Source organism: Colius striatus, chromosome 6, assembly GCF_028858725.1.
Source record: "Colius striatus isolate bColStr4 chromosome 6, bColStr4.1.hap1, whole genome shotgun sequence".
In the NCBI taxonomy this organism is placed as follows: domain Eukaryota; kingdom Metazoa; phylum Chordata; class Aves; order Coliiformes; family Coliidae; genus Colius; species Colius striatus.
This window is the reverse complement of record NC_084764.1, coordinates 25,511,947-25,531,452: the sequence shown is the minus strand read 5'-3', so window position 1 is coordinate 25,531,452 and position 19,506 is coordinate 25,511,947. Positions and strand designations below refer to the sequence as shown.

The window sequence follows — 19,506 nt, the reverse complement described above, 5'->3', positions numbered from 1 at the left end:
TCAAGCTGTCTGGTTGGAGGCTGTTATTCATGACGCATGTGAACTGCCATTAAGTGTAGCGCTCCTGAGTATACACTGTACACTGAATAAAAAGTGTGATCTGGGTTGAGGACTGGCCAGTAGCTGACTTTCTAAGGGCACAATTATAAAAGTCATCTCAGGGTTTCTATGTTATTGCTGCATTCATTTGGGACTTTGATTTACTGACAAATGTGTGTCTGCTATCACCAGCTCTTCTCCTGTTAGGTAAAATAATTTATCCTGTGCTTTCAGGTCACTGCCTACTTACATAAAGATTTGAATAACTTGTGGATTATAAAGAAACACAATTCAGACACAGGTAACAAATACCAGTAAAGTGCCTTTTATAACTGCTACTTCAGTTTTTCACTTAGAAATATTCCGAGTTCCTTCTAGTGCAAAGTATCCATCGTGGATATGAAGGGAGACGAGGAAGATCAAGAGGAATCTGGCTCCATCTTGATTAACACTGTTTGTGTCTACTGTGGTTTTGTTTTTTTCCTCAGATTGTACAACTGAAGTAAATAAGCCTTTCTCAGCTGAAGGTTACATTGGCAACTTTTTCAGCTAGGTAGGGCTGCAAATAATCTGGAAAATAATCTGAACTCAGTTAATATTTTGAGGAATCTGTTGCTGTGGCTTGTGGGTCCTGGAGAAGCTGGGTCCCAGAACATTCTGATAGATTATGTTCAACTGGTTTGTATGGATATTTGCCTGAGGGAAGATGAGAGGAGTACTGAACGTGAGGGTCTATGGCTTGTACATACATCTCTTGGTTTAGAATATCATATGGTATAGCTGAGGCATGTTGGGTCTGGCAGAGTTTCCTTTCTTCACCTGCAGCACGTGTATGTAAAAATTAACAAGAACTGTGTGAGCAACAAAAAATGCAAATAATCTAGATATAACAAAGTTGTAATCAGTGTTGCAAGAGTCATTTTATCATTCAAGAATTAATTGTTTATCTATATACACATAATTTTGGTGTTGTTAGCCCGACCAGGCATCATCTTTATTTAAGGGCAATGTGTGCTGCTTTAGGCCATGTTGTTTGGAGTAGGCTTCAGAGCTGGTCTTTAAATGAGGGTAGTGGTTTACAGCAGGCTTAGAGTCGACACAAAGTAGTTTGCCTTGTACTGTCTGCTTGAGGCATGAGCATTCTCAAGAAACTTTCTCAGACCCTGATATGTTTGTCAGGCAAACTAATCATATCAATGCACTTCCTTCCACAGATCTTTCAGACCCCTCAAGCCCTGTGGAGTTTGTGAGGCATGGAGATATTATTCGTCTGGAACACAGAGAGTAAGGCTGGTTGCTGGGATTCAAAGAGATTGCATGATTGGTGGGAGATTTTTCTTGCTGGAGACTACTTGGTTAAGCCAACACAAGCAGGCTGTGTGACAGAGGTGTCTGTATGTTTGCATTTCCATTGTGGGCTTTGTGGAGTTTTTCTTCTATGGTTTATGTTTAGAAGATTGTGTGCTAAATGGGAAACTGTTAACAGAGCCACACAATTTCATTAGAAATGCCTACCTGAAACAGCAGAGAGACTTGTCAGCTGGATGAGGTGCAATATTGCAGGTAACTCTTCTGTCCCCACTCTTTGAGTTTTCTAGGCAAATAGGGTGTGGGTTTCTTGTCAGTACACTGTGTCCCATCCCTATGTGTATAGGCAGTATCCACCTGCTGAAGTCCTCAACAGCACTGAGATCACAGCAGTGAAACACTTAGAATGAAAATGCTGGCTTGTGTTTTCCCTTTTTGTAGCAAATCGTAGAATCACAGAATGGTAGGGGTTGGAAGGGACCCTGCAGAAGCAGGTTCACCCATCCCGATGTCACTGTGCCACAATGTCGCAGCTTTGATTTCTTAACAGAAACTCTGAACTTGAGAGCTTGGAAGTCATGTCACGTTGTATCCAGTGTTACATCTTTGGAAATCTAAGCGATGATTTTCAAAATTATTTTAAGATTTAAAAAAAAACAACGAAAAAGCTTTGCTCTTTGGGTTTTACGCTGAGATGTGTCACAGTGGAGGCGGCACAGCCCCGCTGGGCCGGGCGAGGCGGCGCTGCGCTGCGGGGAAGGGCCAGCAGGTGCCGCTGCCCGCCCGGCGCGCCGCGGGCCTAGGCGCGGCTCTGCGGCTGCCCGGCCGTGTGCCGCTGGCGGGCCGGCGGGGGACAAGCCGCGGCTGCCCGGCCGTGTGCCGCTGGCGGGCCGGCGAGGGACTGACCTGGTGCCCGTGTTTCTCCAGTTGCCTCAGTCAGCAGTCCCTGGTAGGGCAGGAGGCTGTCAGCACCGTGTACAGCTGGTGCTTACGGGCACCGCTGTTCACCTTCTCAGTAAATCGGTCTGACTGAGGGTCTTTCCCCTCAAAAGCAAAACTGGTAATCAAGAGAGATCAGAATCTTTCTTTGCTTCTTGCAAGAGCGGGACTGTTAGTCCCACCTTTACCCTTCATTTAAAAAAAACCAAACAAATTAACAATGTCTTTTCCACTTGGAGGCAGTGAATTGTAGCTTGAAGGTTAGATGTATTCATGCTGTCCTCCTTTTCCAGCACTGCCTAGTGTGGCAGAAGCTCAGGGTTGCATGATGTGAAGCATCAGTTTTACTCTGGTCCTCATTGCTGTTAAGGCTTCATCCTGCCTTGCCCTTGGCCAGAGTTCAGTGGTCCAAGCACTGAAAACTCTCTGAATGGCTCAAACCAAAGTTCTTATCACAAATTGACTGAGACTTAAAAAACAAAGCAAGGTTTGACTTTTAATTTCATTTCAGAACTTCTAGAAATCTTCACAGTCACCAGCATGAGGCTCCCCTGACAAGGAAGCATTTTCAGGTCACTGGCTATGGAATAGTAAGTGAATGGCAAGATAAAACAAAGCTCCTGCTTTTGGAGAGAGTTCATACGATGCCAAGGGGATTTATTCTTGGTGGATTTTTGTTTGTTAGCCAAGGTAATAGATGTGCATCTACCATAATGGCAGAAAAACTGATTCAGTGTGAAATAACTTATCTTGTATTTAAGGTCTATTTAATGTGAACACAGACAAGCAAATGAATTAAGCTTTTTCTGCCAGTCTAGATTTGGCAGTGTTCAACTTTGGAAATGCCAAACTGAGCAACCTTGAAGTTGCTCTGACAAGTATTATTCTCTATATTTGGCCTTGTCATGCAGACAAGTGCCTTTTTTGACAGAATGATGACAGAATGTTGAATCTGGAAAATGAAACCTGCTTTGAGGGCTGAATTTCCAAATGCAAGGGGCTGTTGCCTAAACCCCTTTTGTGAAGCCGCCAAGTTCCCCCCATGTCAAATGTAACTCTGAGACTCAGTCAAGTATGAATTGGAAGAAAAAAAATGTCAAGGTTGGCAAGATGAAAATGTGTTTGTGAGTAGTTGCTCATGTCTAGAATCATTTCTTCCTGGTGGAGAATCTCTTCTGTGAAGTCTGAGTGGGAGTAGCCTGGGCTCCTTTGTTTAGCTTTGCCACCATTAGAGTTTCAGAAGTTCCTGTTTGCAGTGCTTCAGTCCTATATGTCTTCTACTTATTGTTGGGTTGGGTTTTTTTGCTTTTCTTTTGTAGTTTTTGTTTGTTTATTTTTTTCTGTGATATGTTTGCATGTTAGAATGGGACAGGAGACTCCAACGACTTCTGGCGTATTGAAGTGGTGGGCAGAAGGGCTGGGAAGCTCATCAAAGTCCTGCGGAGTCGGGTCCGGCTGACTCATGTGGCCACAGGCTGTATACTGGGCTCTTCTGGAAAAACTCTGCCAAAATGGTAAATAGCTTGTAAACCTCCTCCACACCTGCAAGGCCTTGAGCTGACACATGCCTTTGCTCAATGGTACTTTTAAAACTAAGTAATAGTCATGTTTGTTCCGTTTCTTTATTGTTAAAAGGATAAAAAAGAAGCTGGGAGGTACTAAAATATAACCAGAGGGAAAGATACAGGTTAGGGTTAAGCAGCCTGTTACAGTGAAAGTATACAGCTCTGAAAAATTGCATCCCTTACTGAAAGATCCAGGAGTGGCTTGGGGGGTAGATCTTGTCATCTGCTAAGTCCAGGAGGGGATGACAGATGTGTTCTTCAAGGCCCATTTTATCCTTGGTGTTCACAAAAATTGCTGGACAGGGGGGCAGTTCATGCTGTTCTGTACCATAGTCCTCCAGGTCTCTTTTCATTGATGTTAATTTATTTAGTGGTTTAAGGAACTTCTGCCATTTGCACATGCAGCATCTGAAGCGAGGGCAATGGGAACAAGCTGCTGTCAGCAAGATTTAATATGACTTTGAATTATATATCTTCATAATTAAAATGAGATATATGCAGAGACATCCAGACTAATGCCAAAGAAGCCACTCTACCTGCAAAACTGTCCTGTGTGGGACGCTAGCATGGCTCGTGAAGCAGCAGGCTGTGTGGTCGTGTTGCATCTGTTTGCAGAGCAGCCTCTGCTGCTGCTAGCTTAGGTTTTGCTTCACTATGTTATGTTAAAAGGGCTTCTAAGGAATCCTGTGGATGCTGAATCATAGTGAGTGCAGGCAGATATCTCTGGTGACTGTCTGGACAGGAACACAAGTGCCATGTAGGCTTTGGCTCATGGGTAAATAATGTGATTGGTTTTACAACATTGAAATAAGGGAGGAGTTTTTTTCTCTGCTAACACTAACTTACAGTGTGAATGGAAGTTATTGCCACAAAGCATTGATGACGTTAAGAGCTGAGGGGAAAAAGACTAGTTAACTGCAAATAAGGATGGTTAGAATATACTGGGGCTTTATATCTTTTAAGGAATTTAAGGAGAATAATCACTGACCTTCAGGTAATTAAGTGGTGATTAATTAATGGAATAGATCAGTGAAATCTGGTAAGTAGTCATTAGAAAATTCTTTATCAATTCTTTGTTTAAAGAATAGAAAATTCTTTATTGATTTGTCACGTTACTGCAGGTTTGATGCACTTTCTCCCAAAGTGTTTGATGTCATCTGCTAGAAATAAGGTGGCAGACTAAGTGAAGAGAATGCCTCTGAAGGCATTCTTTTGTTTCTGTGCTACAGTTGCTGTAGGCTTGGATTCACTTAAATTTACAGTGGTAATTTTCTTCTAGAGAGGTTGACTTGAAGTAGGTTCTAGTTGTCAATGTGCATCATCTTCAAAAATCCCACTGCTTACATACAGACCTAGTTTTTTTTAGTTTAGACACCCAAACTTAGAAGTGTCTTTCAAATTTTCAGTAGAATTTTGATGTCGGCTGCCTTGCAAATCTTTTTTTGTTTCTCTGTGGTGATTAGAGCATTGCAAAACTGTGTAAGAATGCAGCTGCTGGGGTTGGGTGGTGTAATGGGTATTATGGGGAAGTATAAAGCTAAACAGAGAGGGGGGAAAAATCAGCCATGAACTGTAAATAATGAGTGAGCTTTTGTGGGGTGGTGGCTAACTGTTGTGCTGTTCCTCAGGGGCTGGGAACAAGTGGAAGTCACCTGCACACCATACCTGAAGGAGACACCCAATTCCCTCTGGAACTTTGAAGATCACATTAACCCTAAGTGTAAGTCACTTGTTTCCTTTTAGAAACATCTTTGCTCGCTGTTAAAGGAAGGGATGGGCTATCAGATGGCAAAAACTGGCATTCAGTGTTTGGAATTTGTGTGTTCTTTCCCAGCTCAGGCCCAAACTTGCTGAGCGTGGGCCAGTTGTTCAGAAGTGCGTGGCTTTTTCTGCTGCTTTGTTCATAAAGCTGTAACCTGGTGGCAATGCTTCAGGTATAGTGGAAATATAAAGACTTTTTAAAGGATCTTGAGATTTTTGTGGGTAAAAAAAGCATGAAGTTTTATAGGCACTGCAGTACATGCTGTTGTTTTGAACATCTTTGATTGAGTTGGGAGTTGCTGTTACCGATGTATGTCATACATACTTTAATGATTGATTTAAAAAGCAAAGATCCACCCTGTTCTGCAGTATATTTTTCCTTCTTTTGCTGGGACATGTTAAATAATGACTTTGCAGTACCATCAAGAAATGAAGTGTGACAGAGAACTAAGTTTGCCAATAATGACAGATGGGCCTTGCAGCTTCATCCAGGAGTTAGATATGTGTCTCAGCCTCATTTAGCCAGAGTTATTCAATAACAAAATTCATCCCATGAATTGCAGATGACTTGGCTGAGTTCTGAGTTTTTATAAAACCTAGTGCTCTTCATCCTTTCAGAGCAACTCTATGCAAACCAAAGGAGAGAAATCCTGGGCTGCTGACTTGGTAGAATTTTCTCTTCTCCTGTAATGCATTTTACATTCCCACACTCATGGCTCTTTTGAAGACGAACAGCAGCCTATGAAGAATATGTCTCTAATTTCAGCTAGAAATACAGACTTGTTTATTTCATAGACTTTTATCTGTTGCTCCTGGAGCTAAAGGAAGAACTCCAGGAGTACATCGGTGGTGAAATTCGCTGGAGGATACTTTTGACTGCAAGCTGCTGTGTTTGGAATATGAATGAATTGTGTAGGGAACTAAAAAAAAAGGTGCTAGGAGCAGATTTGTCACAGGAGGAAAGACTTTAATATATTATGAGAGACAAAGTAAACTATATGGACTTCTAATCTATTTTTCTCTCTTTTTCTAAAGTGCCAAATATCAGCCTGGATGTTTTGAAGCCCTCTTTTGCAGAAATTCTGCTAGAATCCCACATGGTTATGATCCGGGTAGGATGACATTAATTCTAGACTATAATTTTCTTCCTCCTTTCACTTGTATCAGAAAGAAATAATATTTTCTGAGATGACTAGGTGATGTCTGTAAGCTAAGGCAGAATTTACATGCCCCAGCAACCTACTTGAATTTATACTGGCAGTTAAATCTTCCAAAAATTTTGAAGCCTTGGGCTTGATGTTTGGCTTTGCTGTTGGTGTCATCTAGCTACAGCCTAGTTATGTAATCCCCTGACTGTTGAAATTCAGTTCTGTAAAGGAGAGTTGGAAAATTCCCCTACTCTGCTGAAAGGTTTTAAAGTTACCCAAGTATTTGTGAGGCAGGAGGATATTACTGTGGCCAGAGACAGGAAAATAACCTAAACAAACACTTAGGAGAAGAATAAATGTTTGGATTCAAAATGGAAACCTTGTAATTTTTTTCAGGTTCATCATGGTGCTGTGTTTTCTGTTTTCCTTTTCCCTGCTTATCCCCAAATACAAAAAAAAGAGCTGGATTTAGTATTTCTCAAGGTGCACTGCTCTTAGGGACTTTCTTCCTCATTTTTCTCTGTGCTCGTGGCCCCAGACACCCCTTCTGCTTTCAGGTCCTAAATCCTTTGTCTGAAGAATAAGAAGTTACTATTTTGAGAAAGGAGTCTAAGGTTTTATTTGCTTCTATTTGTAAAGCTCTTTTCAGATTCTTAAGGAAGTAGTCAAGCAAATTACTATTAATGCTAAGGATTTCCATGGCAACCAGTGATAATGGTGTCTCTGGTAAGGAGGCACCTGCATGGGTTTCCATGGAAATAATCTTTCTGAGGCTTTTTTTTTTTCAGAGTGGAGGGAAACCTGTCAAAGTAGTCTGTTAATGAACAAAGATGTTGCTTATGCACCTTGTGTCCTCAGTGACAGAAGAGCTGGGGAAATGAGAGAATACTGCCTCTAATGCTATCCAAAGAACCTTTTCACCTGCACAGTAATACTGAAACATTCGTTGTCCTTGTTGTGGCCATCTCTGGAAAATGATGTGTTTTATGTAGTCAGAAAATAGCCTTTACTGAGAAAGAGTATTCGTGTACATTTGATTATTCGGACATTTCTGGGCAGGCTGTGCAGCATAACTGCCTACTCATTTCAATTTTATTTTGACTTGTCTGTAGGGAAACAGTGGCCTCAAACCAAAGGACAACGAAGTTACATCCAAACCTTGGCACTGGCCCATCAACTACCAGGTACATTGGTCAATCCACCTTCCCCTCTGCTTTCAAGTGCTTTTGGTGTGCCACTTGAAGCATGGCTCTTCTTTATGGCATTGAAGATATTGTAGCTCTACTTTTAACACCTGAGCTGCATGGTGGGAATTTGGCTCAGCGTTGACACTGTGCAAAATACAAACCGATCTGATGGAAACCTATTTTACTCCCTTCTGTTCTATTTCCTCAGGGCCTGCGTTTTTCTGGTGTCAATGAGACCGATTATCGGGTTTATTTGCTGGGAAACCCGGTAAGTTGGAGTAGGAGGTTCCAAGCCAATGTCTTTAGCAAATTTCATCTTAGTCTTGCTTCTGCCAGTGACAGTGATTCTCTTCCTTCTTCTCCTTTTTGACTCTCTCTCTCATTGTACTCTAGTGCTCACATGTAGCTTTAAATTTCCTCTCACATGCACTTGTTCAACCTAAAATCTTTCTTTTTTTCCTATGTAGGTGATTTGGTGGCTAAATCTGGTCACTATTGGGTTATATCTTCTGGTAACAGTTTCCACAGCAGTGGCCCTGAAGAGAGGTGTCCAGCTGACACCTGAACTCAAAGGTGAGGTCAATCTTCCTATTCTGCCTGCACTATAGAACCTCTATTATAATATCCTGCTTTCCTGACAGAAGAAAGCTCATCTTTGAGACTCCTGTAATTAAAAACTTATTTTTTGCATACTGTATTAAATCCCTGGAAGTTGAACAATATACACTTGAGGCAGCTGTGTGTACAAAACACCAAGCTGTGTAGTTCTTTGCAAGTGTAGCACTGAACGATGTGACCCTTAACAAAGGGTTCCATACTAGACGTAATCACTCGGATGAACACATCTCAGTTTTTGCATGGCAGACCATTCCTGAGGAGCTGTCCAATTTCCTAAGACTTTGGATCAGAAATTCTCAAGTCAGCAAGAGCCCTGAGACACCTCCTTCGCCAAACCGAAGACCTTTGGAAGTGACTGTCAGGCAGATGTGATCAGTGGCTTCTCAAAAATCTTTTAAGCTGGCATCTTAACGTGATCTGAAGATGGGAGCTTCAGTGGGCTTTTGCCACTTGGTTTTCTTGCAGGAGACAAGGACTTGGATTAGTCAGTACTTCGTGAGCCAGTTCTGCTTTGCAGCCTGCTGTGGTAGTTGCTTATGAACTGCTCAAGAGCCAAGCTGCTGGCCACAATTGCTCTCACATTGATTGCTGCAGTTCAGAAATGACCAGATGTGTATGTTGGAAAGACTATATTTGATCACAATGTGAGTAGAAGAAGGTCATAAAACATACATCAGGGAAACCTTCCTGATGCAGAGCTCTACTGATCCTGTGCCTTTTAGCTTGTTCTGCTTTGCAGGCTTCCAAGGTGTTTTTTGTAGCAGAGGAAGTTACTCCACTTGTGTTACTGATAATAGGCTTCCTTCTTATAAATGCTTTTTGCAGGCACCTTAAAATTGTGTAGATAGCGGGACTTTGTGTGCCAAAGGTGGGAAACCATCAAGCTTGTGTTATTGAGCAATGTCCACAAGAAAGAGGAGAGCTTTATAGCTCAAGTAATTTAATAGTGAACAAACCAGATTTTCAACAAAAATACTGCAAGGAGCTAACTGAACTGGCTGTAAGGGAGACAGACCAGCTGGATGAGTGCTGTGCTCTCAAGCTCTGCATGTGCTCTCTACTACTGTATGTGTTGTGGTTTGAAACAAGGAAGATTTCCTGATATTTATGCAGAGCACATGACACACACAGGAGATGCAATGCCCCTTTGTTATGTCCAATGCCAAGGTTCTAGAGCTTTTAATAAGCTCATTAGGGTCATACTTTGACCATTCCAGTTTAGATCAATGATTGCTTCCTTTTGTGTATCTCAGTGGGAAATGAATTCTGAAATGTGATGTGAATAAGTTATTGACAATTATTACATAAGAAGTTATTGGCTATGCTCATGCAGACACCAGAGCTCTCAGTCCCTTCCCCAGGCTCTGAAAGCTAGGTAACATTTCTTTCCAGGAGAGGCTGGCAAAGTGATCATCTGGATGACTTGTAGTCTCATTGCAGAGAGGAAAAAGAAACCCCATCAGAAACTGGAATGACCTAATTAGTCTGTTGCCTGTCCTGAGAAACTGCAAGTTTGGTCTTAACATAGAACATGGTCAGCCTCCTGCCAGTTCCTTGACACTTTGTGTATATCTTTTCTGATAACTGTTCTCCTGAAAACTGTTTGCATGTTTATAAAGAACACAGCTAGGATGTTGCAGAGGCTTGAACAATTTCAGGACAATCCATGACTTCCTGCAAAGATCATTCCTATTGAGTTCACATAATACAATCAGGTTTGCAAATAGGAGCTGTAGTCGAGCTTTTGTGTGCTAATTCTGTTTGTCTTCCAGACCTGTCCAGAGTTGTGCTGCGCGGTGGGGGGCAGATCACGCTGGGCTGGCTCCTTCATTACCTCCCTTTCTTTATGATGGGACGAGTTCTCTACTTTCACCACTACTTTCCTGCCATGCTTTTTTCCAGCATGTTGACAGGTAAATACTAGGTGAAATTGTTAGAGGGACTCTTTACAGACTAATCAATTTTGGAGAGGTTTAATATTTTTTCTGCTTGCTTGTGCAAAGGGCTTGAAAAAAATGGTCTAATTAAAGATGGTTTTCACAAAGCAGCTTGCAGCCCCAAATTTGGTTTATTTTGTTACCACTTGGAAGAGACAGTCATATCATAGTGCCCTTAGTGCTTAGGGCATTTAAAGTTAGAGGTATGATTCCTATTCTCTGCTGTTTCACTGTTCTTATATATACTTCTGTACAAGTCACTTCCCTTTCTTTGCTGGCTGCACTTATCTGTCATGTCTGTTCATAATTCACTCTTGGTAGTTTTTGCTGTGATTTTGTATCCATTTTTTCAAGTGAAAGGTAGGAAAAAAGAATCTTCTGCTGATACAAGCTAATCCCTATAGTTCTGAAGGTTACCACGGTAGATGGGCTTAGAAATTGTCAAGGTCTTCTGGTGTTAACAGAGCTTTGCTAGCCCAGTTTATGTGTGAACATAACAGTTCTGTTCTTAGGCCTCTGTGTCGCTCATGGCTTCTACCTCTTCCTTCTAGGAATCACCTGGGACACACTCTTGAAGTTCTGTGCTGAGTTCTGGTCACCAAGCACTACAGCTAGAAAAGTATATGGAGGGGGGTTCCTGGCACTGGTTCTGCTCATCCTGTACAGGTGAGTGCTGAAAGCTGAACTTTTCCTGAATGTGTGACAGTCACTGTCTCAATGGAAACCTTACTGCCTATTAATTATCTCGCCTCTCTTTGCTGAACTTGGATAACATCAAGCCCAATCCTAAATTCTCAAATTTTATTAAATTCAACACCTGTGTCCCGGCAGACATCTTTTTATTACAAGAATCTTTCTTTTATGCCAGCCCTCAGTTTGAACACACTGTTATCCAAACCTAGAATTCAGTCTCCATGCTACATGATACCAGATCCCTCAAATACAAGCAAATTCTTCATTGCTGTAGGCTTTCTCAGCTGGCTTTTCTCCATAGCTTTTGCTTTCTAATGGAAAATACCACCTGTGATAAAACTGCATTGTATTGTGTATACTGTATTGTATTCAGCAGAGATTAGAAAGTCCTTGGTAGAGTTTAGAGCAGCCCAAAACCAACAGTCCCGTAGGGTATCTGTATGGATTGATCTGTTGCAATGTTCTTGAGACTAAAAAAACCTGTGCAGTCCCTGATGGTTGTTTGGTTTCTTCCCACAGCTTCTACCTCTTCCATCCTCTGTCTTATGGGATGGTGGGACCCTTGGCCTCTGACCCCAGCAGCCCCATGGCAGGGCTCCGCTGGATGGACTCCTGGGAGTTCTAGAGGCAGCAAAGGGAGCCTGGGAACAGCGGCTGAGAAGTATGAGATGTGCTGCGTGGCAGGCTGCTGCTGCTTTGGAGACATGTGACTGTAAAATGCCCACTCTGGAGAAGTCTGGGTATAGGAGCCCTGTTGCTTTAGCATTTGTTTGCACTGCCTGCATTGGAAGATGCAGACGATACCCACCACAAGGTCTTCTTAAAAAGACTCCATGTCCTTAATCCTTAGGTTATATTTCTGGACAACTGGCTGCTTAAATCTCAATTCTTTTGAGCAATATGTATCAAAGAGCAGCGGCATTCCAGCAGTCAGACCACTACCAGTTGGAGGCTGTGTGTAGTTGTGTCTGTGTGTGTCTTCCTTCTTGTAATCTAAGCACCATTACAGTTTGAGCACCAGTGTCTGAGACATTAGGAGTTTTACCATGATTAATAACTTTTCTTATGGTGAGGTTTTTGAAATCTTCATGCCAGTATCTGGGGACCTCCATTCTACTCTGCCCTGGCTGTCTGCCTGGGGTTTTATTTTGTTTTGATCTTGAATTTTTAGAATTTGACTAAATAGATCTGCTTGAAATCTCCTGAGCCACTGTGCCTTGCCTGTCTCCCAGGCCCCCTGCAGACAGAGGAGATGGAGATTGTTTATCCCTGTGTAATGCCTTGCTTTCTCGTCACCTTTATTCATTTACAAATGACCCCTAGCAGGCCTGTGCTCGGAGCCAGACTGTTCCAGCTCAGAGTCTGTAGCTTCTATGCAGTTCTGTCTGAAACTGCTAAGGAGATTACAGTGGAAATAGCAGGTGATTTATTTTCTGTCTCAGCATGCTGTGAGTATCAACTTCTTGGGGGTGTACTAGAGACTGAAATAATAGCTTGAAAATTTTGCAGACAGCTGTTGTTCATCTTTTGATCCCACCTATTCCAGTGGCAGTACCTGTGCTTTTAGAGGGAAGGCTTCCAGTTCATCCATGTGGCATCTGCAAAACTGGTTGTAGTGCCACTGTAACTGTTCACTATATTCCAGTATTGAGCAAGTTCTGTCTCATAGCTGGCTGAATATCAGATTACTGTGTTGAAGGAAATGTGAGGCAAGGCAAAAATGCTTTAAGCGTCAAGAACCATTGGATGTTGAATCCACTCCTTCCAAGAAAATGGAATCCTGTTTATCAGGTGCCTTTCTCCTGTGTCAGGTCTATTTTAGTAAATGTTCCTTTTATTCCATCTCCTACTCTTCACTCAATTTCAGTTTCTTATCACAGTTGCCACCTTGTAACATCCAATGTGAATGACACTTAGACCTCAGCTGTGTTCCTGTCTCAAGAAGTAATATTTGCAAAACTTTTGTGTATGTTTTAATGAACTTAAGCCTTTTATTTCAGAGTTCTTGCTCTGCTTCTCAGCCTTGCCTCAAAACCACAGGTACAGGGAAAACAGCAGGCAAGTGTTACTATCTTTAAAGGTGAATTTTGCATTCATTTGCACTGTTACCAAACTTTGAATTCTAATGTATTTCCTAGCACATGAATGGCTGCATTAGCATAGTTGCTCTGCATGGAGGACTGAGACTCCAGTCAGACTTGCTTTCATTCCTCTTGACAGAGATCCATAGCATTATTCTGTAAGGCAGCTGCTTGCTATTTTAAGACTCCGGCTTGGTATGTCACAACTCTCTCCAGAGGCCGACTCCTGCAGACACTAACTCACATGGTACAGACCTGGGCTTTTGCTTCTAAAGGTTTTGGGTGAATCACCTGATGTATGTGGTGGGAAGCCATTGCACTAATTATCAGCTGGGGTTGATAATTCTTTTCCACTTGCTCCAGGAAGTGCTCCCACCTTCATGGGCCAAGAATTCACAGAGGTGATACATATGCAGAAGGATGAGGGCAAAGGCTGCAAACTTCTTCAGATGCTGCTGGATCTGACAGCAGCTGTGAGTTGTTAATTGTTGCAATGTAACAAGCAGACAGCACAGCCAGGCCTCTGTAGCCCTGTGATTCACCATCTTCTACTCTTGGTGAGATTATTGGCTTAACACTTTGCTATCCTGAATATGAGCTCCCCCTAAGGTGGTCCTATTGCTCTGGGGAACATTTGCCAGAGGAGTAGATAGAATCTGGGATTTAAAGTGCAGGCTTTTGTTTTGTTTTATTTTTTCAGCACATGAAATCACACACTTGCCCTTAACATTAGCAACAGAAAACCCCTAAGAAACTTGTGAGTGTTCTGGAATTACAGTTTTTAACACTATTCATCAAATTAAATCTGTGGGGAAGCAAAAGTCAACTCAGTAACCTTGGTAACTTCATTTACTACAAAGGGGTCAGCTTTGTAGGAGCTGCCTGAAGAAGTTGAGCCAGTGTGTTCCTTGGCCAGAGTTCCTGTATTACTAATAATCTTTTGGGTGAGGATTAGCCAGCTGAAGGTGGTAAATGTGATGCTCCCTTCCATGTTCCCGTGCACGTGCCCAGTTTCTGTCTCAGTACAGACAAAAGTTTATTTTTCATCAGAACTGACATGTCAGAAATCCTCTGGGAGCATTTGATTGGCATTAGAGACTAATCTATTTCTTAGGCCTTGTGTGCCGGCAGGAGGGTGGAGATAAAAACCTAGCTGTTCCACAAGAGGGAGCAACCTCCAGCAGAATCTTTTTTAACTGATTTATTTCCTAAAAAAATCTGGAGTTAAAAGGATCAAAAGGTCTACACGTGAAGACTAGAGGGCAGACATTTCCTCTGCACCTTCTAGACTCCAAGGGCTGGGTTTTCACATAAGGATAAATTGATGTTGCTCTGTTTTCTTTTAGAAGAAAAATACTTCAGATAGAATTTGACCATCAATATTTGCTTCTCAAAACCTGATAAGCCAGGCTGTTATGGAGCATAATAGTAACCAGTATTTTGTGAGGTCAATAAAGCACAATAATTGGGATTGCCTTCCTCACTCCAACTTTAAATGTCTGAGTGGTGCAGACGTGAGGCAATGAGTGCAGGGCAATCTTTGCTTTCTGAACAGAATTTGCACTGCTTCATTTTTTTTATCTGTGCGTGTGGAATGAGTTCAGGTTCATTTTGAGGACTGCTTATTAGTCCTTTTCCCCAGTCATGTGGAAAATAGCTAATGGTGATTTCTGAGGGCAGAAGATACTGTTCTCTGGAGCAGCTACTGTCTTTGAACTTTACTTGGCAGGGCTCCTTTTATCACTGGCAAAGTATTGCATCAAACTTTATCTGTGGATTCAAATAACAAAAAGCTGCAGGCTGCCACCTTCCCTGCTTCACATTCTTTTTAATGTGTAAACGTTATTTTCACCTTTTCATTCTTTTGGAGGGTAGCTGGAAGGCCTCTGGGCTCATCTAGCTTCATCCTACACAATCCATCCATCTTGAAAGGTTTCTTTTAACAGTCTCTTCGAGACACTGTGCACACACCTATTCCAGCAGCAGGGACTGGCCTGTTTCCAGGAACTGGACTACTTGTGCTGTAAGAGAGAGATGTGAGAAGAGGATTTGAAGATTCCTATGCTAAGGTTGCCCTTGGCCTGGGTGTGTCATGCGCTACTTAACCAGCATTGTTCACAGCCCCGTGGGTGGGGGCCTTTTGCATCTTGTTTGGAAGGGCTTTTTGATACACCAAGGGCTTTGGCAGGATCTACCTTTTTTGTATCTCCCTCTTTCCTTCTACTTTTCAAGTATGCCCAAAGTGCAGGACATGTCTTTGCTCCTCCAATTTTTAGGCTGTGCATCCATTTCTTATGGATGGCTGAGCAAGGGCTTAGGACAGAACACTTCGGTGGTATCTTCAGTGGATGAATACCTGTCACATGCACTGAGAGCAGAGCCAGATCCTTATTATGGAAAGGGAACCAAACATGTTAGTTCCCTGCTGTCCTTCCTTCTTCCTTTCCTCCTGTATTCTTCTGAGAGTTGTTTTCAAGGGACTTGAGAGTGAAACAGCTGCCAACATGGAAACACGGACACTGACTTGGAGTTCTCCATTGCCATGCTTAGTAGCTCTCCTTTCAGAGGCTGTGCCTGTGTGCCTCACCCTCTGGGCTGGCAACTGTGTGCACAAGTACCATTGTAACCCTGTTTCGTCCTTTTGGGATCCTGCTGGCAGTGTGAAAATCTTAGTGATGCCCTGTGCCTCTGCCAGATGGAAGATCTAGGTAAGATATTTCTTTCCCCCTTTACAGCAGTGACCCCACAGCTTGACAAGTGTGTGTCATGAACACAAAAACCTGTGGGCTGTTAAAACTTTGTGAGCCTCTTTTCTGCTGGGAAAGGAAGGCTAAGAACACCACCTTTGTAGCACACTTGCTGTCTTTAGGGGAGGCTGTGGGCAGCAAGCAGTCAGGACTGAAAATTGTCTCATCTTTAAAGCACTGAGACCTTCGCTGCACAATTGGTTGTGAGTTGCTTTTGCTTTTTTCACTCCGTTACACTGTTTACTGGGATGTCAAGGGCTCTGATTGTCACAAACCCTGTCGGGTGGGGAACATACGAGCACACAAACCACTCCTGAAAAATGTGTAATCGCTCCTAAAACTCGGCCAAGTGAGTCTGTGTTTTACAGGAGGCACTGTTTAGAGCCATTGGAGAACTTGCCCCTGGCTGAGCAAGAGTTTGGAGCAGCAGTGAGAGAGAGGGCTTCTTTTGTAATCCTAACTGGATTCTGAACTGTTCTTAAGGCTGTGTGTGTACGTGTGTTCGTGGGCACCTGCCTGTGAACTGAGTGTCTTCTAACTGAGGTGTCATTGCTGCACCGTGCCATGTGGATGGGAGAGTGTTCCTTTGACCTATAAATACATTTTGTACAGGAGATAATGGAAAATGAGGTAGAGTTTGGAATTTAGTTTTGTAATAAATACCTCTTCTTTTAAGCATTCTCTTTGAGTCTAGATCTTGGAGTGGTTTTTTTCCCCCTTTCCTCTCCCACACATGCACGCATGAAGTAGCAACATGAACTTCAAACAGACCCACTGGAGAGTGTGGTCTAAGACAATGGTGATCTACATCAGCTTGTAGCACACACATGTGTGCACGGACTGCAGTTCTAGGAGGTCAGGCTTTACCACAGTCCAAGGAATGTGCTGTAAGCACAGCAGGGAGTCAAACTGGTACATTTGGACGAGAGTAAGTAGTCCGTGTAAGTGAGTTTATTTCTCCATGGTAAAGACATGTTGGATTGTAAATATGTATAAGTCAGGTTTAATGGGTATATTTGTCATTCTGGTAGGTTGCCTATGAACACTTCATTTGACAGATGAAGCACTTTATTCAGGAACCCAACATTTTTCTGTAAGTCATGTTGAGTGTGCAATGTCTGTAACATCAGACTGATGTGCAGCTTTGTATAAATGAAGCCCTTGCTGGGAACTAAATGGGAGAGTCTCCCATAAGCCAGGAATACTGTAAATGGGAGTCTGGTCCTAGGCCAGTCTGCAGTGACAGGGCAGTGTATACTTCTGAGTACAATGGAACAAGGGGGTGCCATCCTTTGGGTGGAAGTAGATGAGGAAAACAAAAATGCAGCCTTCTTGTTTGGAGCTACATATTGATGCCCAGATCAGTGCTGGAGGAGAAGCCAGCAACTCTGGTAGGCATGTTCCAAAGGCTGCTAAAGCCAAGCCAGGACGCTGGGCTGTGGCCTGCAGGAACAGTAGGCTCATAGATGGTTACCAAAAAGCCCATTGACATGTTTTATTGCTCCAGAGAGTGCAAATTGGTCTTTGGCTGTTGTCTGAACGGGCTATCACTGTGGAAGGAAGGACTGCTGATACAGAAGCTGTGCTGGAGTGTAGGGAGATGGCTGCAAGGACAGGAAATGAGGTATTGTTCAGAAAGTGCTGTTGGTACCTGAAAGCAAGCTTTGCTTTTCCCTGCCCTCTAAAGGAAGAATGGCTTCTTTCTGCAGGTAAGTGATCTCATGTGGGTGGCCCTGGTGGCTGATTCCGTTTGTGTTTGATTTAAACCAACCAGGTTTCTAGGCTTTTAAATTCCAGCTGTCTTCCCATTACATGTTCCTCTTCCTCAAGAAGAATGAAGCTTTTATATAACCTGGTCTTTTAATACAGATTTTGTGCTCTTTCTTCAAGCTACTGCTTAATCTTTTTACTAACAAAATAGAAACTTTTGCTGCAAGTTGCTTTCTCTAGTCTGCAGTCTCCTCTGTCTCTTTATCCATCTTCTTCGGTTTACCAGTGTGCCTTTCACAAACTGTAACACTGCCTTCCAACATCAGACTCCCCGGTTCCATATGCTAAAATAAAGCAGCATTGCTCCTGCCACTGTTTCCCAGCTTCCACCCCAGAGCTGTGCTTGTCATACACTTTGGAGTTGTTTTTTAATACACCATCTCCAGCTTGGTAGCTCTGGCCCATGTAACGTGTGCTCTGGAAACAGGCAGTTTATGCTTTATGTGAATGGGCACACCCTGCCAAGTGTTATCATCACTGTAAACTGCTTTGCCCATGTTTACTGTTCTTGCAGTTGTTTTATCTCGAGTTCATCCAAAACTAGTCATCCTTCTGTCTTGCAGCTGACAAGAGGTGGTTTTCAGGCTTCATTCACCTGACCGGTTTTTCACCACATCCTTTAGGATGAGGTAGTTCTGAAGTACCTGGGGTTTCTCCATTGACCAGAAAGGGGGTTTAGGATTCTTGTCCACTTGAAAGCATCTGTGCTGGCCAGCTGAGTCCCACCCTGGCCATGTAGTGGTCCTTTGGATCTTGGAATGCTTTGGGGACAGTAATGATTTGGTTACAAGGTGTAAAAGGAAACTAGCTGGGAAGTGGGATTGCTTGAGATGAGAATGTGAACATGCATGCACCTTTAAGAATTATGAACTGTGTGAGAACAGCCAAATAAAGCCAGTGCTGCTGAATACAGTGAACTTAAATGGTTTGCTAAGCAAAATCCCACTGGAAGCAACTCTGGTGAGCAGTATGTAAATACAAGTCAACAAGAACACAAGCACCAACCACCTCAGTGGAAAGCAAGGCCGGGGGAGCCAGAGAAGCCAAAGATGAGAAGCTGAGTAACAAGTTGTTGGCTTCAAATACAAGCAAGAAGCATCCAGAAAGGGAAAACTCAAATTACTGAGGGCTGCTGTGAAAGAGTGCTGCAGAGGGGAGGGGAGGAAGCAAAAAGGCTGCTTCACTAATCGAAGGCGTGATTAGAAATATAAAAGTTGACAACAAACTGTCAGGACACGGGTAGTAAGAGATGGATCAAGAATTAGATCACTACTTGGCAGAGAGGGAAAGGCATGAGCTGCTGGATCACTCTGAAAAGCTCCACACCTGCCTTCCAGCACTTTTTAAATTAACTCCCTACTGGGTTTTTCATTATTTTCTCTATGCTGGTTTTAATCAGGATTGTTTCTTTCTTACTTAATCATTCTGTTTTGCCTTCTTGAGTATTGCCCCATCTTAGAATTCTCTCTGATGAAATGTCTTTGTTTCAAGCATTATTAAAAAAAAACCCAAAACAATAAGTAGGTTGGGGGATACCCTCAGGCAGCTCTTGTGGGTGCAAGCTATCTCTGCCTGCTGATTTTACGTCTGTTGCTAACAGTTGCTGTTTAACATCCTGCTTAGTTACTAGTGGATTGGAGAGTGCTTTATGGTGTGGCTTAAGTACATCGTTCTCCTCAAGGCAGCCACAATATTTATTCAACACTTGTGCAT

General features: G+C 42.8%; 1 protein-coding gene across 2 annotated transcripts in view; it reads left to right on the top strand.

The window, feature by feature from the left end:
- Window positions 1-16,659, top strand: part of POMT2 (protein O-mannosyltransferase 2) — a 29,285-nt gene extending 12,626 nt beyond the window's left edge. For both annotated transcript variants that reach the window (XM_061997657.1, XM_061997656.1), the window contains exons 10-21: window positions 274-340; window positions 1,254-1,323; window positions 2,798-2,876; window positions 3,649-3,800; window positions 5,480-5,571; window positions 6,648-6,724; window positions 7,873-7,944; window positions 8,156-8,215; window positions 8,415-8,520; window positions 10,338-10,478; window positions 11,054-11,168; window positions 11,715-16,659. In XM_061997657.1, the coding sequence (XP_061853641.1) occupies window positions 274-340; window positions 1,254-1,323; window positions 2,798-2,876; window positions 3,649-3,800; window positions 5,480-5,571; window positions 6,648-6,724; window positions 7,873-7,944; window positions 8,156-8,215; window positions 8,415-8,520; window positions 10,338-10,478; window positions 11,054-11,168; window positions 11,715-11,820 (1,137 nt within the window). In that variant the 3' untranslated portion in view covers window positions 11,821-16,659. The remainder of the gene's footprint in view (window positions 1-273; window positions 341-1,253; window positions 1,324-2,797; window positions 2,877-3,648; window positions 3,801-5,479; window positions 5,572-6,647; window positions 6,725-7,872; window positions 7,945-8,155; window positions 8,216-8,414; window positions 8,521-10,337; window positions 10,479-11,053; window positions 11,169-11,714) is intronic.
- The last annotated feature ends 2,847 nt before the right edge of the window (window positions 16,660-19,506 follow it).